Below are 23,164 nucleotides of genomic sequence, written 5' to 3'. Positions count from 1 at the left end.
AAAAAAAAAAAAAGACCAGACTTACTGATCTGACAGAGACTGGAGAAACCCCAAGAGTATGGCCCCGGGACACCCTTATAGTTCAGTAACAAAGTCACTCCTGAGGTTCACTCTTAAGCCAAAGATTTGACAGGCCCATAAAACAGAATGAGACTAAATGCGCACAACAGCCCAGGGACAAGGACTAGAAAGCAGGAGGGGACAGGAAAGCTGGTAATGGGGAACCCAAGATCGAGAAGGGGAGAGTGTTGACACGTTGTGGAGTTGGCAACCAATGTCACAAAACAATATGTGTATTCATTGTTTAATGAGAAACTAGTTTGCTCTGTAAACCTTCACCTAAAGTACAATAATTAAAACACGTACACACAAGACCAAGAGGCAAAAAGGCTTGAGACCTTAAAAAAATGCCCCTAAAATATGAACCAAAAGCTGGCTGCTTGGCTGCAGAGAGGGCGGCCTTGGAGAGAAGGCACAGCTAGTGGGACAAGTGTTTTGGGAAATCTGGCTGCTAAAGGCAAGAAGAGGGTCCTACAGGACGGGTTGGGACAAATGGGAGGATGATCGATATGGCGGCGCGTGAAGCCAAGTTAAATGTTGACAGAAAAGTGTGTGTGTGTGTTTTCGCATTAACTGTCCCCAGGAGGCCAGGTGACCGCGCCTCCCCGCCCACCTCCCCGAGGAATGTGGTGCGGGAACCTAGTGGTGGGGGTTGTGGGGAGAGAGATACAAATGACCCTGGGCCTGTGTGCGAAGGAAAGGCCGGGCCTATTCCGCAGACTGGGAGTTTAGAGTTGGGGGAGTTTGAAGGGGGATGGTACTAACGACCGGGGGAGACGAAGGGCCTCGGGTCACCAGGCTACAGGAAGGGGTCCAAAGCATCCCGGGGCGTGGAAGCCTCCTCGTGGGGAGACCCCGGGCGAGTCATGGGATCTGTTGGCGGGGTGCCCAGAGCAGGAGATGGGTCTGTCAGCGGGATCCTGAGGCGAGAGGTGTCGCCGATAGTCAGGAGGGCCCCAGGCCCGGAGTATGGCGGGAGGGGTGCACTTTGGAGCGGCTGGCGCGGGAATGGCTCGCACCCCTGTGTAGGCCCGGCAGCCACAGCCGCCCCCGTCCCCGTCGGGCCCACACTCACCTCAGAGCCGCAGAGGAGCGGCCACCGGACCAGACCCCGCCTGCCCCGCCAATCGGAATCGAGCCGGAAGTGACGCGCCAGCCAAGCCCTACTCCTCTCCGGACTACAAGCGCCTCTCGGGCCGCTCTGGGGCGCGGAAGGACTCCGCGTCTCGGTGGTATGCGGCTCTGGTACACAGTAGGTTCTCCGAGAACAGTAGATAGCAATGCTGTGAGTTGGGAACGCTGGTACCAGGCGGCAGTCTGGAGCCATGACCCCGAGTTCCCAGAGCAGGGACTATGGCCAAAGGCTTTGATGACCAACTTCAAAGGTTAACAGGTTATAGTAATTCTCTTTTTCGGGGGAAATCTCTCCCGTGTGAGCGGCTAACGTTACCCCAACCAAGAAAAGATCAGGCCCCGGGTAACCCTACCCTTCCCTCAAGACATTGTGCTCACCCAGGATGTTAAGTAAATGCTTACTGGTCAAAGAAGCCTATTTTAGGATTTAACCCATTGCTCCCACCCCTGTAAATGGGCCCAGAATGCACGCCAACTACAGAAGTCTCAGAGGCCGCTGTCCACCCTTAAGGATGTTCCAGGGGCAGCCATCCTTTCTTCTTTCCAACCCCCCTGAATCCACGGGGACCTTGCTTGCTGATGCCTGGGAGGTCCCACACAGCGCCAACCCTGTCCAGCCGCAGGGCCGCTCTGAGGGGCGGTGCCCAGGTCTGCAGAGAGGATCACCACAGGCCACGCTCCGCAGGCCCTCCAAGCCCTTGGGGCTGTGCTTGGAAGAGAGCGGGTCTTGCCCTGTGAGTGGGGCAGCAGCAGGGACAGGAGTTCTGGGAGCCAGGAGAGCCGGCTGGACGGCTGGAACCTCAAAGGGCCACTGTGAGGAATGCTGGCATCATCACCACGTCCTATCCACGAATATTCTTGTTCTAACTCTGTCCCATTTTGGGAAATCCTGTCCATCCTTTTGGATTTGGTGAGTAGTTAGGGTTGATGCTTCTGTTTTCAGCAACCCTAAGTGGGAGATTGACTCACATGGTCCAAGAGCCAGAGAAATAAGTGCAAACATTGACCTGTTGACTGGCTGAGGAACTGAGACACACAGGACATAGTTGTGTAGAAAATAAAGAGAACAAAGATACAGAGAAAAGATACCAAAATGTTGGCAGTGGTCACCTCGGGGATTAACCCCCACCAAAAACCCATTGCCGTCATGTTGATTCCGACTCATAACGACCCTATAGGACAGAGTAGAACTGCTCTACAGGGTTTCCAAGGAGCAGCTGGTGGATGCGAACTGCCAACCTTTTGGTTAGCAGCCAATCGCTTAATTTCTGCATTATGGGGTTTTAATTTGTTCTATGCACTTCCATGTTTTCCAAAAGGTGAGAAGCCAGGTTTTGTAGGACTTGGGGCTTATAAACATGGGGGTTCTTTAAGGAAAAAAAAATATATATGCAAACAAATTGGGCCCAGAACCTGGAAGAGGCCCTTAAGCTCCTTTAGCTTCTTGATGAATTTGTTAACTATGAGTGCACATGAGTTTTATACCCAGAGGGGAAAACCTCATCACAAATGCTCCTGGGCTCTTACCCTCCATCCAAATGTGCTAGGCGAACACTTCCAAGGTTTGTGTCACCTGCTGCATCCATTCTAGCTGTGTCCTCTCTCCTGGAGCAAGCCTTTCCTGATGACCTCCCTCCCCAAAGCTTCCTTTGGCCAAGGCTGGAGCCCACTTTGGCCAGAAGGGAACAGAAAAGCAGTGGCGATTTATGGCCAAGGTGACCATTTCACCCTCCTTCCAGATGTCCCTCTGTCCTTGGGAGGAAATGCTGCACCTGCCTTCTCTACACCAAACTCTTCATGGATGTAAACGTGACCTGCCACGCTTGGGGTCAGCACTATGGATGACAATAAAGGAGATCAGATCAAGGTCCCAGCCCTGTGGGAACCACCTGGGTGGGGTGAGGTACCCAAAGGCAGAGAGAACACCAGCAGGATCAGGAAGACGAGACCAAGAAATGGGGGTCGGGGTCCCATGAGAAGTGGGCATGGGCTATGAATGGGAACCCGCCTGGCAGCACAGCGTGGCCTTGTCACCCAGGAGGGGCCTCACCTGGGAGCCACACAGCCCCTTAGAACAACCTTGAGATAACCTGTTCTCATGCATGAGGCTCAGGGAGGGGCAGCCGAGCCATGGGCACCTCACCAGTAAAGACCCCTCCATCCTGCATGAGGCTGTCCCTGGCGGGCTTTCAGCCATGAGTAGTCAGGGACAGTAGCTGGCAGCACCTGCAGCCGCACTGGCTTTGAAGGGGCTGCAAGGGGAACAGCCATAGCAGGAATTCCAGATGGCGTCCCGGAAAGGAGTATCCCTTGCTTCCCTGAGCAGCATCAGTCCTGCTTGTTGGCTTTGATCAGCTTGTTTAGCAGATGGTACAGGTGCCCTGGGCCACACTCAGCCTGGTGGTGGTGGAAGCTCGCAGGACAAGGTCTCCCCACGGCAGAGGACATGCCACACACCCTTCACCCCCATTCCCAAGGGGGTGCTCCAAGAGTGAGCCTCCACACCCCGGTGGGTGAGTGCAGGGACAGCCCCATGCTGGTGGTGTGGTGTTGGGAGTTCCCGGAATCAAGTCCTTGTGGAGATTAAGTGACAGGACAGGGCCAGAGGCTGGTGACCAGGAACCCGAGAGCCTCTCAGGACTCCTGCTGTGTACAGGTGCTGGTGCCCATGGGGTCAGGGCTACAGCCTACCATCAGGGAGCGTACAGGGTGAGCCAAGGTGCCGGCAGAGACATGATAAAGGGTAGACCTCAGGGACTAACTGGGTGGGAGAATATGGGGGCTGGCATGTGGGTGGTGGCCAGGACAGGTTTGGGCAGCAATCTATACCCTTTGGTCAGCTGTGTACACCCGTCTAAGCCTTTCTGGAACCCTCCACTAAACTCAACAGTCCTGAGGCCAATGATGGGGACCTGAAGGGCAGATGCCCCAGAGGCTGCTGGGTGACCCCAAGCTCACCACCATTATCTGGGTGTTCAGCAGAGCCCCATGCCCAGAATCACTGACCTTAACTTCATCTTTCCCTGCTGGGTCAGAGAAAAGGCAGAAGCAGATAAGCGGGCCTGACCCAGACGATAAGGTGCCCAGGGGTACAGGACTTTCAGCCCTGGTAGTGACCCCCGGTCCCCTACCACATCTGGGGTGTGGACTGCTCCATCAGAGAAGCAGCACCTTGTTCCTGATGTTCAGCAGGGAAGAACAGGCAGGATGGTGAAGCAAAACCAGGCGTGGCCTTGCTGACTGTAAAGAGACTGTCTTCCTCCCCAAAACAGCCCGCTAAGGACAAGACCAGCCATACCCCAAAAGCCCTCTCTACACACGACAGACTCCCAGCGCTCAGTCCAACAGTGGGCCCTAGACACTGCCATGTCACCAGCTGCAAGCCAGGCACCCCAAAAGGAGCCTTCCAGAGACATGTGCACCCCCCATTTGGGCAGGTCCTGGTCATATGATGGCCAACAGGACGCTTGGGAAGTGCAGGGGTTCCATCTCGCACACTGGGGCTCAAATCCAAGCTGTGTGCACTCCATTTCCTTACTTGCAAAACTCTCCTCGGACCAGGGCACCACAGCAGGACTGATCCACTGGCTGATGCTGAGCACAGACCCTTGTTCTTGTCCCTCCAACCTGGTCTCCAGGCCCCAGCAGGCCCCTCTCCTCCTGCAGTGAACTTTTGCTCCAAAACTTCTACTACTCACTGGTGCATCTACAGCATCTCCTCACTGTTCCACAGGTGACACTGCAGCCCAGCCCCAAAACAGGGCCCTTCTCTCTGAACCACAGGAACAGTACACAGCTAAGTGGCAGGAGAACAAGCTTTATTGAGTCCCCAACCCTAGTTCTCTTTCTCCTGCACAGTCTTGGTTCCCCGGAGTCGTCCGGTCCGGCGAGCAGCAATAAGACCCACTTTGCGGCCGGCAGGGGCATCCCTGCGGATGGTGGAGGGCTTGCCAATGTGCTGGTGGTTGCCACCTCCAAAAGGATGCTCCACGGGCTGCAGAAAAAGGACAACAGTGTTAGCGTGGGTGACCCCACCTGCCAGAGCTCAGCGGCAGGAAGAATCGGCCTGAGACTACAAACCAGTACACCACTGCATCCCCCTGTAAGTTATTCCCCTAGCCGGGGGAGAGACACACTTCTGAAAGTGGACTGTCCACCCAGCTTCATGGCCCCTGCACCTCGATTTCCGAGCTACTCACGTTCATGGCCACACCCCGCACACGTGGCCAACAGTTCCTCTTGGCCTTATACTTGTGGTAGGCACGGCCGGCCTTCAGGATGGGCTTGTCAATGCGGCCACCACCAGCCACCACACCTGGAAAAGAGGAGGGACCTCAGCGACGTGCATTGAAGACGAGACCCTCCCCAGGCACAGGCTCCCCCTGCTGGCTCCTTGCCAGTGCCCAGCTCCCTGCACTAGTTACCGTCTCTTCATACCTTCCCATTCTGTCCCCAGGAGCCTCCATAAGGGACAACGCTAAAGAGAAAGCCTGCCCCATTCAAGCCTCTGTCCCAGGGAGCCCCTCATAGCCTGTGAGCTGACAGCCAAGTTTCTTCAAGTTCCCCGAGGTCAAGAGAGCTTCAAGGTTTTCCAGATAAGTTTTCATTCTCAGCACTCTGCCTTTGTGAGCGGATCACTCCACCTCCCCTCACACACAGAGCAGCTGTCACAACACAGCCGTGGCTCTGCTCCTTCTGTGAACATGCCCCAGAGCCTCCTCTGTGCACAGGTAATTTAGCACAGGGATTCAAAGGCATTGCAAAGCAGCAAAGTAAACAGGCAAACCTAGGTTCAAATCCGTTTTCCCACTTACTGTACGACCTTGAACAAATTACTATCTCTGGATGTATTTGTAGAATTACATCAGTCGCGCTTACAACACAGTAAAGACATTCCCTACCTAACAAATCTCACTCAACCCTAAATCAGGTGTGAAGCTGGTACTACACCATGCCATTTAACAAGTTAAGACAACTCACAAACCACTTAAGGGGCTCAAGTGACTGAACCCATGGGTAACAAGCTGGAACACGCAAAACGAGCAGTTGTGACTGAACCCTGGCGGAAGACTCGGCCTATCCACCCACCAACCATCTACTCGCTACCTGCCACTCACCAACCACGGCTCTGTTGGCTGAGGAGATGACCTTCTTGGAGCCTGAGGGCAGCTTCACGCGGGTCTTCTTAGTCTCAGGGTTGTGGGAAATGACCGTGGCGTAGTTCCCGGAGGCTCGCGCCAGCTTGCCTCGGTCTCCAGGCTTCTCCTCCAGACAGCACACGATGGTGCCCTCAGGCATGGTGCCCACCGGGAGGACATTGCCGATGTTCAGCTGGGCTGCGAGGCGAAGCAGCTAGGTCAGTGCAGTACTGTGGCCGCCTTAACTCACTCACTCTGGAACCAAGACAACACTAGACACCCAACCTCCGCAGCTCTCCAGGTACCAGTTTGGGTACCTTTCGGTCACGCGGGAGTCCCCAAGTGAGGCCGAGGCTTCTCAAACAACCCCATATCCTCACCCGACCTCACCTTACAGTCGCGAGACTCACCCTTCTTGCCGCAGTACACGAACTGGCCTGTGTGGATGCCCTCGGCTGCAATAAAGAGCTCTGTCCGCTTTTTAAACCGATACGGGTCCCGGAAGACCACCTTGGCAAGGGGCGCGCCGCGGCCCGGATCGTGGATGATGTCCTGCGGGCCGAGGCTGCGTGAGGGCAGGGTCCCGGCGGGCCGCCCCCACCTGCCACCCGTCCCGGCCCAGTGTTCCGCACCTTCACAATGCCCTTGATGTAGCCATGCCGCTCAGCGAAGTCCACGGCGCGCAGTCGCGCGGCGCCCTTACGGTGCTTCACGTGCGCGCGGAACACAGAGCCGGCGCCCTTCCTCTGTCCACGAATTACGCGGCCCATGGCGGCGGGTCTGGAGAGCGTCCACGGTCAGCTCGCGGGCGGGCCAGGCATCCCCGCCAGCCGGGCTTCCAGCACTCCCGTCCCCCCAGCCCCTGCCCGCCCCGCGGCCCCAGCCAGGCCATTCACCCCAGCGTCCCCATAGGAGAGTCGCAAGAGGTCCCCCGCGGGCCCCAAGGCGACGGATGGCAATGGATGGTACCCACCCCGCAGCTCCGCATCCACGTCTTACCTGCCCACGAGCGCGAACGAAAGAGGAAACGCGGCGCCCGCGAGCCGCCTTATCTTCCGGGGCGGGGCCCGCGAGCAGCTTTACCTTCCGGAGCGAGCGCCTAGCCGTCCGGCGCGCAGGGTACGCTGGGACGAGCGGTCGGCCTTCGGGTGCTGCGGGTCACACCTCCGCCGGCGTGGAGTCTGCGCAGGCGCACTGGGAAAGCTGTATCTGTGGAGCCGGGAGGCTCGGGGGTTGCGCCTGGCTGACGCTATTCCCTGTTGTGTCATCGTGGGGTCGGGGCCCTGAGAGGAGGCTGCAGCGTCCCGGCCCTGGCCGAGGGCTCCCGGCTGGCAGTGCTGCCCGTTGAACAGCTGAAGAAGCACAGAAGAGAGGAATTTGTCCAGCCGCAGCGCCCCATTCTGGATTCGCGCGGGGCTCCAGACTGCCCCCTGTAGGGTGCGGGGCTCTCTTGTCAGGAGAAGCGGCCCTCTGTCCATGAAGAGCCCCAATGTAGGGTCAGGAACTACCTTGTCGGGAGAGGGACTCCCTTGTCCGGTGAGGGGCTGCCGCGGGTGCGCTGCGCCCAGGGAGCTGGCGGGAGATGGGCGGAGGAATTTGGGGGACAGATGGCAAATAACTCCTGCTGGATCGGACGCTTCGCGGACGCCAGGATTTTGTCGACTTCTGGGCCGGAACTGGGTGTGGGTGTCGGAGAGAGGAGCCTGGGACCATCTTTACCTGGAGCTAGGGAGAATGGGGAGGGGAACGAGGCCCAGAAGGGGGAAGTATGATGTCGCAGGGGCGAGTTGTGGGGAGGGGCGGCGGTGTCACACGCAACGGAGACAATGAGGCTAGGCAGACTGGACGAGTGACCCTGAGGCGACGGAACACGGTGACAGTGACCAGAGGCCTGTGGAGACGGGTGGGTGGAGGAGGAATGCGGAGAGGAGCCCAGAATGGGGCAGCTGGGCAAGGGCCGTGGGGGTCAGAGATGGGAGATAAGGAGCGTCTGGCTGGGTGGGGGTGTTCAGCAGGACACCTGCTGTGGGGCTGGGGCCTTCCCGGAGTGGTGTCCTGAGGGATGGGAACGCATGCACAAGTGGGGGGGAGTGGTGGTCCAGGAGAGGAGAGCCAGGAAAGGAGGTGAGACCCCTCTCCAACAGGAGACGCTGGCAGGAAGAGCTTCATTAACATTGGCTTCCGGTGAGCAAGTGAGGCCCACAGAGGAAGGGGGGCTACAAGGAGGGTTCTGGAAGGATGGAGATCCCAGCTTGCAGTCAGGACTCTGGGAGGGAGACCCTCTGAGGACAGAGGCAAGGATCTGCCAGGGGTGTCCCACCTGGATGTGGTGCCATCACAAGAAGGTGATAGGAGAAGGGAAGAAGGGGCACCAGGTGGCCAGGGGGAAGGGGGTGCTGGTGCATGAGACACCCTCAAGAGGCCATGGAGCTGGGGTTCGGGGAGAGCAAGAAGGAACTCCACAGAACCAGGGCTCAGGAGGCACCACAGCCAACTACAGGGCTGGGGGCTGAAGGGCATTGGCCTGGCTGGGCCTCCTCAGAGGTTCTGGGGTCAGTGGGGATAGGCCCTGAGGTCCAGAGGGCAGAGTGAGGGTTGGGTGTTGGACAGAAATGAGACCAGCTTAGACACACAGGGTGTGGGGTTCCTGATACAATCCCACTGGTCCTTGGAATGGGATGTTACAGATGAGGGGGCATCTGGGCCCCCACTCCCCCTCTGGCCCTCAGAGGTGGACGCCAAGGCCCTGGGATGCAACTGGAAGGAGGCAGACCTGGCCACCGCGGGCATCCAGGGCCTTGCTGACACTAGCTTGGGTCAGGCCCAAGGGTAGCTCCTTGAATGGACTCTTGTGGACAGTCAGTGTCACAGTTGTAGGAGAGACGGGGGGAAACCTTTCATGGCCACCAGATCTCTGGACCCTTGGCTGGTGCTTCTGACTTTCCACCTATAACCTCTCAGTCTTTCCTCCCAGATTTTAGCAAGTTTCCCTTTTCTCCTTAGTGATACAGGCTTGGACCCCAAGATTTTCATAACCTTTGTAGGTCTGAAGACCTCCCAAGAGTTTTTACTAATTCCCAGGCAGACTTTTTTAAAACACTTTTTCTAAAGAGAGAGCCCAGCTAGTGCAGTGGTTAAGAGTTCGGCTGCTAACCAAAAGGTCAGCAGTTTAAAGCCACCAGCTGCTCCTTGGAAACCCTGGGGCAGTTCTACTCTGTCCTGTAGGATCACTATGAGGGAATCAACTTGATGACAACGGGTTTTTGTAAAAAGTATTCTACAAAGACCTGTATTACAAATATTCTCAGCATAAACATGATGACTTTTCATCTCCTCGATACACTTGGGAAATAGCACCCATGTCAATGAATGGATTTTGTCCAGGACCGCTGGGGCTCCCTTCCAGTCACTCCCTCAGGCACCTCTCCTTTCTGCCCAGCATCACCCTCCGTGACTTTTGACAGCCCTGGTTATTTCTGCTAGGCACACTTTATGCCCTTCATGTGCGTTTACTCATAATTCCATGAACAAATACTATTGTCCCCATATTAACGATGAGGGGGACACAGTGTTACTGTTATCTGCCAAGGCCCCACGGCTGTTAAATAGTGGAGCCAGGCCTACTTTGGTGAGTAGCAACCGGGGCATTACAAGCTTTTGAGATGGCATCTAAGATACAGCTATTGGACTCTTCCCGTCTGGAGCAAAGGAGAGTGAAGAAAACCAAAGACTCAAGGGAGCAATTAGTCCAGAGGACTGACGGAACACGTAAACCACAGCCGGCACGACCCCGAGACCAGAAGTAGATGGTGCCCGACTACCACTAACGGCCGCTCCGACTGGGATCCCACAGAGGGTCCCAGACAGAGCGGGAGAAAAATGTGGAACAAAAATTCAAATTCAGAGAAAAGACCAGACTTACTGGTCTGACAGAGACTGGAGGAACCTCTGAGACTATGGCTGTAAGACACCCTTCTGACATGGATCTGAAGCCATTCCCAGAGACCATCTTCCAGCCAAACAGTAGACAAGCCCATAAGATAACACCCGAGAGAAACGTACTCCTTAGAACAATCAGTTATACTAGGTCAAAAGGACAATATTTGCCCAAAAGCAAAGATGAGAAGGCAGGAAGGGATAGAAAATCAGGGACCAGAGGAAATGGGGAGCCCAGGGTGGAAATGGGGAGAGTGCTGACAGATCGTGGAGACCGAAACACTAGGCACAAACAGTCAAATGAAATCAAATGGAAATCTAGTTCACTCTGTAAGCTTTCACCTAGTGCACAATCACAAAAAGATACAGTGGAGCTGGGACCCAGCCCTCAGACTGGCTCCTGTCACATTCTTTGACCACTAAGCTGTGGTGTGAAAACATCCTGGCAGGTGGGAAACCATCCTGCTCCATAAACTGGATGTGCTGGAGCAGCGCCCTCACACTTCCACAAACACTTGGAGAAGGTTTACCTCAAGCCCATTGGGTACCTAGCCTCCCAACTGGATCAGACTGTGAGGAAGCCAGCGGCTCAGAGAAAGGAAGGGCCTTGCCCCAGGGCCACTGCTAGTAAGGAAGAGTCAGATGTGTGCCCAGGACAGATCAGGAACCATTTTCTCCTTTTCACACAGGACAGTGACATGCATTGGTGTCCCTTCCCTCAGCAGGCCCAGCTCAGCACTCTATACATGGGTGCTGCAACCTTACATGAAATCCAGGTCGTCTTTGTCCCCAGACTGAATGTTTAGGTGCTATTAGAGCCCTCAGGCTCCTTGGGGAGCTTGGGTTCCCAGCAGCACTTGCACGTGTGATGGATCTGCTCGTGACCCAGACAGACACTTGGAGGAAGAGGGAGAACCCAGAGGTTCTGAGCAGGGCAGAGGCACTCCATGGATTAGGGCACGTGCTCTGTCCTGACAGCCCCGACCACCTTGGGGAGGAAATGTGGGCCCACTCAGGGCTGCCGGCCTCAGTTTCAATGAGTCAGATATTGTGGCTGCGCTTATGTGCCGATAAGTTGTCCGTATGTAAATCTCGTGCTATCCCCTCATTGTGATAGGGAAGGATCTTTTCCTCCTGTCCTACTTTTTACTCTTCAATCACACATGTGGGCCCCAGAAAACATTCACAATGGCTTCGTGTCAGGCTGAAATTACTGTGACCAGCCCTCACAGAGGGCTGGGGTTTCAGATACTCAGGGCTCATCAGGCCACTGGGCTTCACAATCTTTCGCCTTATCCCCTGTTAACACAACGGTGGGTCTGAGCCGCGTGCCGCAGAAGCCAATACCGAGACAGGGTGAGGTGAGCAGCAAGAGTGTTTTATTGTGTGTCGATATACAGGAGACAGAGGGGAATGAGCGCCTCCAAAAGACCTGTCTCCCCATTGGAGACTGGCTAAAAGTTTTTATATGGACAAGATTATAGTTTTTTTTTCTGGTGGTTACATTCTGCACCTGGCAATCCTCAAAGGTCATCTTGCACTGTTATTATCATGTTGCAGCTGAGTTACTCTACCCTCCACGGTCGTTCTACCTCTCAAAGAGAAACTTAAACTTTAAAATCATGGGAAAGCAAAAGAGAGGATAGGAGGAAAACAAAAATTATAGGAGCTTGCAAAAGTGAACTACGCAAGCTAGGCATTAACAATGCCTCAATACCCAGGAAGTAGGCCTATACTGCTGGCAAATAAACAATAAATGTGAAATTTCCACACAGCCCCTTTCACCCTCTCAGAAAAGCTGTGAGCACACATCTCCAAGCCGTCCCCAAACATCTGCAATCCCGGTCCCTCCCCACCCCACCTGCCCAGCCAACCGTAGTCCTTGGGGTCTCCCCTCCCTCCCTCGAGGAAGGGCCTCTCATGGGTTATCCCACTCCTGTACTCAACCTGGATCATCTTCCTAACTACTGCATCCTCAGCCTCCTTCTTGCCCTTCCCACGTGGACAGTCCCTTGGGGGTATGGAAGTTAGTGCTGAGTGAGCATCTGCCCAAGGCAGGAATGCTCATGAATCTGGGCACACAGAACCTGGTCCTGGGCCTGACTTTAGGGGACTGCTTAAGCTCTCTTCTGACTGCCCCTTCCGTACGGACAAGTGGAGGAGCTCCCGGGCCCAAGGAACTGTGACCCAGGCTTGCCACTCTCAGATGTGCTCAGGGCGCCACAACCCCAAGTTGTGCTCTAGGTCCATCCTGGGGTGGGATCTCGCTGCCCGGTATGTACCCTTGCCTGACCCACAGAACTGTGAGCCAAGCCTGGACATGTTCCACTCTGCTACAGAAGATGAGAAAAATTAACAAATGGGTGAAGCCAAGACGTGCTACTTGTGGATATCAAGTTTGTAACCCAAGACCTTGAACAAAGCAGGTGTGTGCTCAACACAGACTTAAAGAACAGAACAAGAGACAGCTTCCTGGAGGCAGAGGGAGTGGAAGGGCCAAGTCATAAGGCACACCTCTGTCACCCTTATATCAGCCCCTATTGGGACGATCATTCTGACTCCAAAATGACCCTGTATGATCACCATTCCAGAAAAGAAGATTGAAGTCATGGCTGCTCCATAGGTTACATCCCTGGTCAGCTACTGCTGCCTGGACTAGTCCTATAGAGCAAGGGCTGAGGTCAGCCCCAGACTCCTCTGTCTGCCAAGCCCTCTTGCTCAAACTTCAACTCTGGTCCTTGTACCCCACCGTCTTAGGCTGGGTTCTCTAGAGATGCAAAACCAGTAAAGTGTATAAATATATATAGAGAGGGAGAAATTTATATCAAGAAAATGGCTCATGTGGTTGTAGAGGCTGTAATGTTCCAAGTCCGTGGGGCAGGAAAGAGGCTTCTGATTCATGTAGCTGCAGGGGCTAGCAAAACCAAGATCCACAGGCCAGAAAGCAGGGTTGTTGCTCACAGGCTGTGCAGATCCACCAGTTCCAAGACTGACCACCAGGACCACAGGTAAGCTGCTAGCTCAAGTCCCAAAAACCGGAAATCAGATGAGCAGGAGTCAGCTGTAGGATCCAGAACAAGCAAAAGAGCCCCCGAGCCTTGCCTGAACATCCGCCCACACTCAATGCAGGCCACACGTCCAAGGAAACTCCCCGTCAACTGATTGGCTACTCACAGCAGATGCCATCATGGGGGTGATCACATATCACATCTCAACAGGGAAGTGACCACAACATCACACAAGTGCCAAAGCGCTGAGAATCATGGCCCAGTCAATCTGACACACAGTCTTAACCATCACAGCCACTAAGTGGGGAAGGCAGAGACTGGATGCAGGAACATCATGTAACCCAGGATTCAGGCTGTGAGTTCCTCCCATTGCTGGTACCCATCCTACATGTTTTGGCCCACCCCATCTCCCTCTTGCAGTGTGTTTAAACAGGGTGATGTGAGGCCCCTAGATGGCCTGTGAGGTCTGTCCTGGCCTCAGGCAGCCTGTCTGTTCAGGCATGGAGCTGCCACTGAATGGACGGGTTTCCCACACAACAGGCCGGAGAGGGCTTCCCCACAGGAGCCATGGGCCTGGGGCAGCCCAGCAGTGAGGGCCGCTCAGAGGCGCAATGGGATCAGGTCACCTAGGACAGGCCCCTCTGTCTACCCTGGGGGGCTTCTGAGCTCCATGCTCACCTACACCCCTCTGGCTGGTTGGCTCCAGCTCCCTCCCTGGGGTCCTACTCCTCCAGTCAGCAAATATTTACTGTCAACTGAACCAGGATGCAGCAGGCCTGGGTGGAGCTGGACAAGGCCTGGGATGTTTAGGTCCAGTGGCATCCCAGTTTGGATGGGGAAGCATGCAGAGGTGCACGGATCCTAGACTGGAGGAAGAGGCAAATGGCTTCCTGAGGAAAAAGGCAACGATGGTAAGGGAGGGTATGAGGGCTGCAGGTGGCATGGAGGTTACGCCCCAGTGGGTGAATTGTGCCCTGCTCTAGGCAGAGGCATAGCTAGGGTAAGGAGGGCCCAAGGACAATCTCCAAGTTTCCACCTCACCCCCCACCCCCATGCCATGGGAGGGGATGGGGGGGTTGATTCGCCGGCCTACCTCATCTGGTGCCCCTTGGATTTGTGCCAAGGGACAAGTGCCTCCCTCTAACCTCCCCTCACTGGGGGTTAGAGGACGTTACATTCATCCTCAAAAAGATCATTTTGCTGACCCTGTACTTTACTAAGCATGATGTCCTTCTCCAGGGACTTATCCCTCCTGATAACATGTCCAAAGTATGTGAGACATAGTCTGGCCATCCTTGCTTCCTAGGAGCATTCGGGTTGTACTTCTTCCAAGACAGATTTGTTCCTTCTTTTGGTAGTCCATAAAAACCAAAAAAACCAAACCCACTGTGGTCAAGTCAATTACGACTCATAGCAACCCTATAGCGACCCTATGATATATTCAATATTCTTCGCCAACACCACAATTCAAATCGATCTTCCTTATTCATTGTCCAGCTTTCACATGCATGTGATGCGATTGAAAATACCATGGCTTGGGTCAGGCACACCTTAGTCGTCAAGGTGACATCTTTGCTTTTCAACACTTTAAAGAGGTCTTTTGCAGCAGATTTGCCCAATGCAATACGTCTTTTGATTTCTTGACTGCTGCTTCCATGGGTGTCAAGTGTGGGTCTGAGTAAAATGAAATCCTTGACAAGCTCAGTCTTTTCTCTGTTTATCATGATGTTGTTTATTGGTCCAGTTGTGAAGATTTTTGTTTTCTTTATGTTGAGGTGTAATCCATACTGAAGGCTGTGGTCTTTGATCTTCATCAGTAAGTGCCTCAAGTCCTCTTCACTTTCAGCAAGCAAAGTTGTGTCATCTGCATAACGCAGGTTGTTAATGAGTCTTCCTCCAATCCTGACGCCCCGTTCTTCATATAGTCCAGCTTCTCGGATTATTTGTTCAGCATACACGTTGAATAGGTATGGTGTGGTGAAAGGATACAACCCTGACACACACCTTTCCTGACTTTAAACAGTGCAGTATCCCCTTGTTCTGTTTGAATACCTGCCTCTTGATCTATGTACAGGTTCCTTATGAGCACAATGAAGTGCGCTGGGATTCCCATTGTTTGTAATGTTATCGATAATTCGTTATGATCCACAGAGTCGAATGCCTTTGCACAGTCAATAAAACACAGGTAAACATCTTTCTGGTATTCTCTGCTTTCAGCCAGGATCCATCTGACATCAGCAATGATATTCCTGGTTCTGCGCCCTCTTCTGAATCTGGCCTGAATTTCTGGCAGTTCCCTGTTGATATACTGCTGCAGCTGCTTTTGAATGATCTTCAGAAAAATTGTACTTGTGTGTGATATTAATCATATTGTTTGATAGTTTCCACTTTCAGTTGGATCACCTTTCTTTGGAATAGGCAAAAATATGGAGCTCTTCCAGTCAGCTGGCCAGGTAGCTGTCTTCCAAATTTCTTGGCATAGACATGCGGGCACTTCCAGCACTGCATCCATTTGTTGAAACATCTCAGTTGATATTCTGTCAATTTCTGGAGCTTTGTATTTCACCAGTGCCTTCAGTGCAGCTTGGACTTCTTCCTTCAGTACCGTCAGTTCCTGATCATATGCTACCTCTTGAAATGGTTGAATGTTGACCAATTCTGTTTGGTATGACTCTGTGTGTTCCTCGCATCTTCTTTTGATGCTTCCTGCGTCTTTTAATATTTTCCCTATAGAATCCTTCACTATTGCAACTCGAGGCTTGAATTTCTTTTTTCAGTTCTTTTGGGTTGAGAAATGCTGAGCGTGTTCTTCCCTTTTGGTTTTCTATCTCCAGCTCTTTGCACACGTCCTTATAATACTTTGTCTTCTCGAGCTGCCCTTTGAAATCTTCTGTTCAGCTCTTTTACTTCATTGTTTCTTCCTTTTGCTTTAGCTACTCAACGTTCAAGGACAAGTTTCAGAGTCTATTCTGCCATCCATTTTGGTCTTTTCTTTCTTTCTTGTCTCTCTAATGATATCTTGCTTTCTTCACGTATGATGTCCTTGATGTCATTCCACGACTTGTCTGGTCTTCAGTCATAAGTGTTCAACACATCAAATCTATTCTCCAGATGGTCTCTAAATTCATGTGGGGTATACTGAAGGTTGTACTTTGGCTCTCATGGACCTGTTCTAATTTTCTTCAGTTTCAACTGGAACTTGCATATGAGCAATTGATGGTCTGTTCCGCAGCCAGCCCCTACCCTTGTTCTGACTGATGATATTGAGCTTTTCCATCGTCTCTTTCCACAGATGTAGTCGATATGATTCCTGCGTATTCCATCTGGCGAGGTCCATGTATATGGTGGCTGTTTATGTTGGTGAAAAAAGGTATTTGCAGTGAAGAAGTCATTGGTCTTGCAAAATTCTATCACGCGATCTCTGGCATCATTTCTATCACCAAAGCCATATTTTCCAACTGCCGATGCTTCTTCTTTGTTTCCAACTTTCACATTCCAATCACCAGTAATTATCAATGCATCCTGATGGCATGTTTGATCAATTTCAGACTGCAGAAGTTGGCAAAAATCTTCAATTTCTTCATCTTTGACCTTAGTGGTTGGAGCACAAGTTTGAATAACAGTCATATTGACTGGTCTTCTTTGTAGGTGTATGGATATCATCCTATCACTGACAGCATTGTACTTCAGGACAGATCTTGAAATGTTCTTTTTGATGATGAATGCAACGCCATTCCTCTTCAAGTTGTCATTCCCAGCGTAGTAGACCGTATGATTGTCTGATTCAGAATGGCCAATACCAGTCCATTTCAGCTCACTGATGCCTAGAATATTGATCTTTATATATTCCATTTCATTTCTGATGACTTTCAGTTTTCCTAGATTCATCCTTCATAATTCCACATTCCTATTATTAATTGATGTTTGCAGCTGTTTCTTCTCATTTTGAGTCATGCCACATCAGCAAACGAAGGTACTGAAAGCTTGACTGCATCCATGTCATTAAGGTCGACTATACTTGAGGAGGCAGCTCTTCGCAGGTCGTATTTTAGGTGCCTTCCAACCTGAGGGGCTCATCTTCCTGCACTGTATTAGACAATGTTCCACTGCTATTCATAAGATTCTCACTGCTAATTTTTTTCAGAAGTAGACCACCAGGTCCTTCTTCCCAGTCTTAGTCTGGAAGTTCAACTGAAACCTGTCCACCAGGGGTGACCCTCCTGGTATTTGAATACTGGTGGCATAGCTTCCAGCATCACAGCAACACGTAAGCCACCACAGTACAACAAACTGACAGACATGTGGGGAAGAAATATATTTTTTCTTTCAGACCAATGCAGAGACAGAAGGAAGACTAGAGCAGGAGCTGTTCTGGGTAAGACTCTGCTATTGCACCCTGGGCCCTCACAGGTTTAAACCTCATCTCTGCTTTCCTTGATGGCCCAGGCCCATGATCACTGAGGACGACAGTACCGAGAGCCAGAACTTCTTGGAAAACAGAGCTCTCTGAGGAAAGTCTCCTAGGAAGGGAGTTACAGCCTGGGGAACTTCTCCCCATCCCTGCTGGGCCCTCAGTGGGAATTCAACAATAATGGAGCTGAGCAGGGAGTCTCACCCACAGTGTGACAGTGCGAGATGCAGTGCAGTATTGTGGTGTTGGAGGCGAATTCTTGGGTCCTGACTTCGGACAAGCTAACTTCCCTGATTCCAGACTCTCGGGGTTGTGTGAGGTCACCTGGGACACTATGTGGAAGCACTCTGTAAATGACACAGCACTGCACATGTCTAAGCCTGGCTATTAGAGTCACTGACCCTCTGAGTGCTGATTCCTGGGGCTCTCAGGTCTCCTTCTGACAAGGTCTAGGAGCCCTGGTAGCGCAGTGGTTAAGAGCTTGGCTGCTAAAGCAAAGGTCAGCAGTTTGAATCCACCAGCTGCTCCTTGGAAACCCTATGGGGCAGTTCTACTCTGTCCTATATGTCGCTGTGAGTTGGAATTGACTCAGTGGCAACGGGTTTGGTTTAAATGGGTACTCCCAAAAAACATTCTACTCAGCCTCCAACAAAGTCCCTTTGCACTTACCTTTAACTACATTTAATAATCAGGCTTCTGTTTCCCAGCTACTAAGACCTTAAGGTGATACTGGACCAACTTTTTTCTCTGAAAGGGTGATTTACCTCTTCCATTATTCCAGGTATCCCTCTTCCTAGCTGGCCTCATGGAATTCCAGAGCTCCGGTGCAGCATGGCCTGAGAGGGAGAACCACGGGGAATGGAAAGTGATGGGGAGCTTGGGGTGAGGATAAAAGGAGGGCAATGGGATCATGTGGGGAAATGTGTCCCAGCCAGGCCCGCCTGGCCGCTTTGCCCCCATTCTCCTCCTGCACACATTCCTTATCGCTTGTCTCTTACAGGCACCAGCACACGCTCCCTTTCAAGCATCAGGAGAGCTATATGGTGGAGGTCGCTGCCCACTCTCCATTGGTCCATCTTGGGAAGACCCTTATCCCCTTAAACACCAGAAATTTGATTCCCTCATTATGCCTGCGGTACTACCCAAACTCTTCTCAGGAGCATTCTGCTCTCCATCCAGAGCCTCGGATGTTTCTAGTAGCCAACGTTATGAGGTTGGGTGGCACTGTAAGTGGGGCCCACTCTGCGAGGTCCTTGTATACAAGACAGTGTTTCTTGTGGGCAACACCCAGTCCCAAACTGGTCCACAGGCCAAAGGTGACTCTGGGTCTACTTATCTCTCAAGAGCAAATGCCAGAGCCATGCCAGCGCTGACCCCCGGAGCCAACTCTCAAGAACATCAGGGAGAGGAGGTGGCTGCAGACAACTTGGTCCCCAGCCTAGATAGCTTTTTCCCTGCACCCTTATGTGGGGGTGGAAGAGGCCCTCAGACTAGGGACGACAGCAAACTGTACTCACTCAGCAAAAGAGAGAGGAGGCTGCAGGGGACCTGGGGCAGAAGATGAGATAGAGCCTGCAGGAATGGAGACAACCCACCCCAGGGTGAGGAGCCCCTCTGCTCAAGACAGGCCTTCACCAGGCATCCTTCAGTGTACGGAGCCCCAGTTCCTGCCTCAGGCTCTACCTAACAGTGATTCCAAAAAGAAAATAAGTCGGTTCTTTCAGGCCTTTCGTGCTCTGAAAAGGAAGAAAGGACCAGAAGTCCCACTTCCATGCTCCCCAGGGAGCTGACGTCCCCAGCCAGTCCATGACAGCCTGGACAATGGATGCAAGGCCCGTCATGCCTCCCCCACACCTGCCTCAGGCTCTGTCTCTGGCACTGTGTTTTTGATCAGCCAGACAGTCCCCCGCCATATCCCCCACTCTACGCAAAATTTCCCTAAAGAAAATGTTTCCTTAGAGAATAAATTTCTTAGTCCTCAGGTTGCACATACTCTGATAGGATGGTCTCATTCCTTCAAACCTGCAACATTCATTCTTATCAAATATATTTATTTCTATGAAAAGTGGGGTCACTATGAGTCAGAATCGATTTGACGGCAATGGGTTTTATGAAAAGTAGGGTGTTTTCTTCTATCTCTCATTTAGGGGAGTGTTAGAGCACCCCAGGAACCGGGGCTGTAGGAAAAGAGTCCACTTTAGCTCTTAGTAAGAGAGGGCTTTGACTGCTCGAAGGGGAGAGTGATGGTGACATGGTACGCCCATCACCATCACAGGTTCCTTTGTCCTTCTAAACACTGCCTTCTTAAATACACAAAACAGCTTGACAAGCGTTCAGGGGCTTAAAAAATGTGAAAGTCCACTAAAGAACATGCCTCAGGACCTGGACTTACCAGGCTTTCCCAGCTCCATCATTTGAATACAGCTCGGCCACACGGCAGGAGTGTGAAGGAGGAGGTGCTTTTCTCTGAACACAAAGACAATGTCTGCAGGGAGGTTTACAAGCCTGGCACCACCTTCTTGGGTAGTGATCCTGATGCCCTTCTTCCAGTCAGCTTTATGACAATGCATATGCCCTTGTCCCCAGTGGTAACAGTTGGTCCATGCAGGTAGAGGTGTCCCCCTGTGGTCCTCATGTGTTTGGTAGAGTCCTAGAGGTCTTCAGGGACTCCCACAGCTCTTGCACCACAAGTAGGCCCTGCAACTTGTGACGAGGGTGCAGTGTTTCTGGGGCTTGGGATCTCTTCTCTGCCCCGGAAGCCAATGCACGTGTTATGGATTGAATTGTGTCACCCAAAAATGCGTGTCAACGTGGCTAGGCTATGATTCCCAGTATTGTGTGATTGTCTACCATTTTGTCAGTCTGATGTGATTTTCCTATGTGTTGTAAATCCTACCTCTATGATGTTAATGAGGTGGGATTAGCGGCAGTTGTGTTAATGAGGCAGGACTCAATCTACAAGATGAGATCTTGTTTTAAGCCAATCTCTTTTGAGATACAAAGGAGAGAAGCAAGCAGAGAGACATGGGGACCTCATACCATCAAGAAATCAGCACCGGGAGCGGGAGCGGGAGCAGAGCGTGTCCTTTGGACCCTGGGTCCCTGCATCTGAGAAGCTCCTAGACCAGGGGAAGATGGATGACAAGGACCTTCCCCCAGAGCCAACAGAGAGAGAAAGCCTTCCCCTGGAGCCGGCACCCTGAATTCGGACTTCTAGCCTACTAGACTGTGAGAGAATAATTTTTTCTTTGTTAAAGCCATCCCCTTGTGGGATTTCTGTCATAGCGGCACTAGATAACTAAGACAGTGAGAAAGGTGTCAAATGAGTCCACATCCTTCTCCACATCGGTGTTCTTTTGTCAATGCCTTTGAGGTGCCGGGTGGAACAGCTGAGTGGAAAAAAAAAGAGCCAAGTAGTGGACTTACCAACAACAACAACAAAAGCAATAGAGCGATGCTCTTATCATCTTGGCAGGATGGGGGGAATCGGTCTGTACCAGGGTAAAGTCCCTGTATAGGCATCAGAAGCAGAGAGCTTACACCTTCGGAGATGGGGCTCCCTCCCAGACACTTGCTCACTTCTCTGCAGACCTTTGTCCCTGCAGTTCCTGCCACCTGCAGCCCTCATCCTTGCCTGGCTCCTCAGGAAGCCATCTGCCCCTTCCCCCAGTCTAGGATCCGTGCACCTCTGTGTGCTTTCCCATCCAGACTGGGATGGCACTGGACTTGAACCTCCCAGGCCCTGTCCAGCTCCACCTGGGCCTGGCTGTGTCCTGGAACAGCTGACAGTAAAGAGATACTTGTTGACAGAAGGAGCAAGACCCCAGGAAGGGAGCTGGAGCCAACCAGCCAGCCAGAGGGATGTAGGTGAGTGGGGAGCACAGGAGCTGCCCAGGGTGGACAGGGGGCCTGTCTCAGGCGACCTGACCCCATTGTGCCCCTGAGCAGCCCTCACTGCTGGTCTGTCCCAGGCCCTGGCTCCTGTGGGGAAGCCCCATCCATGCAGTGGCAGCTCCAGGCCTGAGCGGACAGGCTGCCTGAGGCTAGGACAGATCTCACAGGTCAGCTAGGGACCTCATATCACACTGTTTAAACACACTGCAAGGGAGGAGATGGGGTGGGCCGGCATGTAGGACAGGTGCCAGCAGTGGGAGGAACAAAGGCGGACAAAGCACAAAACAAGATAAATCCAAACACATTAACAACTACATTGAACGTACATGGACTGAAAACACGAGTCAGAAGTCAGCTTTGTCAAGCTGGATATGAAGAATCCAGTTACATACTGCTCGTAAAAGACACATCTAAAACAAAGATTCGGAAAACTTAAAAGCCAGAAGATGGGAAACGTACCATGCAAACGCTAAACAAAAGCCAGGGGAAGTGGGATGCAGCCACCGGGGAAAGTGGAGGGTGCACGGGGCCTCCCTGTACTGTCTTTGCAACTTCCTGTGATTTTATAATTATTTTAAAATAAAAAGTTTTTTTAAAGGGGGGATGTGTGCTGGTCTTCCCCCACAGACTGATACAGGCAGGAGAGAAGGGGATCGAGCTGCAGCCTCAGAAATTTGCTTCAAAAATTCGTCCACTTCCTTGGCCTTTCAAATCTGCTGTGAAGGGTCTGCTTTGCCACCATGGTTCCACGCGGAGGGTAGGCACATCGACCGCTTTGGCCTCTGGGACCTCGGACTAAGGGTACCAGTGTCTCCTTGGGCAGGCCACCGTCAGGGTTTGGGGGGAACCTTCACACCTTTTGCACTCTCTTGAACCGCCCTGAGGCCGGGGAAGCTCCGGGCCTGGCACTGGCCCCAACCTCCCTGTTTCTCGGGTACTGGGGACTCGAAGTGGAAGCCTCACCAGGGCACCTGGTGCTGTCCCTGCGCCCGGATTCATTGACCCCGACAGGTCCCATGGGCGTCACGCAGCAGCCAGCGGTGAGTGTTTGGTGAATTAATGGAGAAACATTTATCATCTCCAATCCACAGGTGAGGAACTGGGGCACTGAAAATACGGACTCCCGGGTCCTGCCACTCCCGAATGGAAGCTCCGGGCCTCCCTGCCTGGTTCCAGCCCACTTAGGCAGACAGGCTGAGCTGTGGGCTGGGGTCGGGGAAGGAGCTGCCTTTGGTGGGACCGTGGGCTGCCATGAAGCCAGGTTCACTACCTGGACTTGGGATGCCTGGACTTGGGGTTGTTGTAGGGGAAAAACATCACAAAGTTTAATAAAGCAAAAAGGAAGTTTTATTCGTCATATAGTCAAAAAGGCAAAAGTGGGAAACAGACATGTCTGCCCGAGTCCAAGGAAATATCACAGAACAGACAAAAGTGGGAAAATGGACAAGCACGCTGCTAGAGCCATGTCTGCCTGAGTCCAGAGAATATTACAGAATAGGGAAGAATGGGAGAACGGACAAGCACGCTGCCACAGCCATGTCTGCCCGAGTCCAGAGAATATTACAGAATAGGGAAGAATGGGA

At 52.6% G+C, this 23,164-nt stretch overlaps 3 protein-coding genes across 3 annotated transcripts in view; 1 reads left to right on the top strand and 2 right to left on the bottom strand.

Moving 5' to 3' along the window:
• ZNF34 (zinc finger protein 34) overlaps positions 1-1,188 on the bottom strand; it is a 13,447-nt gene extending 12,259 nt beyond the window's left edge. The window contains exon 1 of the mRNA XM_012558785.2: positions 1,136-1,188. The gene's annotated coding sequence lies outside the window, so the exon portion shown is untranslated. The remainder of the gene's footprint in view (positions 1-1,135) is intronic.
• ZNF250 (zinc finger protein 250) overlaps positions 1-23,164 on the top strand; it is a 65,583-nt gene that overhangs the window by 32,277 nt on the left and 10,142 nt on the right. The gene's annotated exons all lie outside the window — the stretch shown is intronic.
• On the bottom strand, positions 4,996-7,388 carry RPL8 (ribosomal protein L8). The gene is made up of 6 exons (XM_004387411.3): positions 7,332-7,388; positions 6,965-7,112; positions 6,743-6,884; positions 6,312-6,530; positions 5,394-5,509; positions 4,996-5,188 (listed from the first exon to the last, which is right to left on the bottom strand). The coding sequence occupies exons 2-6, from the start codon at positions 7,100-7,102 to the stop codon at positions 5,030-5,032; spliced, it is 774 nt and encodes a 257-aa protein (XP_004387468.1). The 5' UTR covers positions 7,103-7,112; positions 7,332-7,388; the 3' UTR covers positions 4,996-5,029.

Source organism: Trichechus manatus, unplaced genomic scaffold, assembly GCF_000243295.1.
Source record: "Trichechus manatus latirostris isolate Lorelei unplaced genomic scaffold, TriManLat1.0 scaffold00185, whole genome shotgun sequence".
In the NCBI taxonomy this organism is placed as follows: Eukaryota; Metazoa; Chordata; class Mammalia; order Sirenia; family Trichechidae; genus Trichechus; species Trichechus manatus.
The sequence above is the reverse complement of the archived record's forward strand: the minus strand, read 5'-3'. Positions and strand labels throughout refer to the sequence as shown.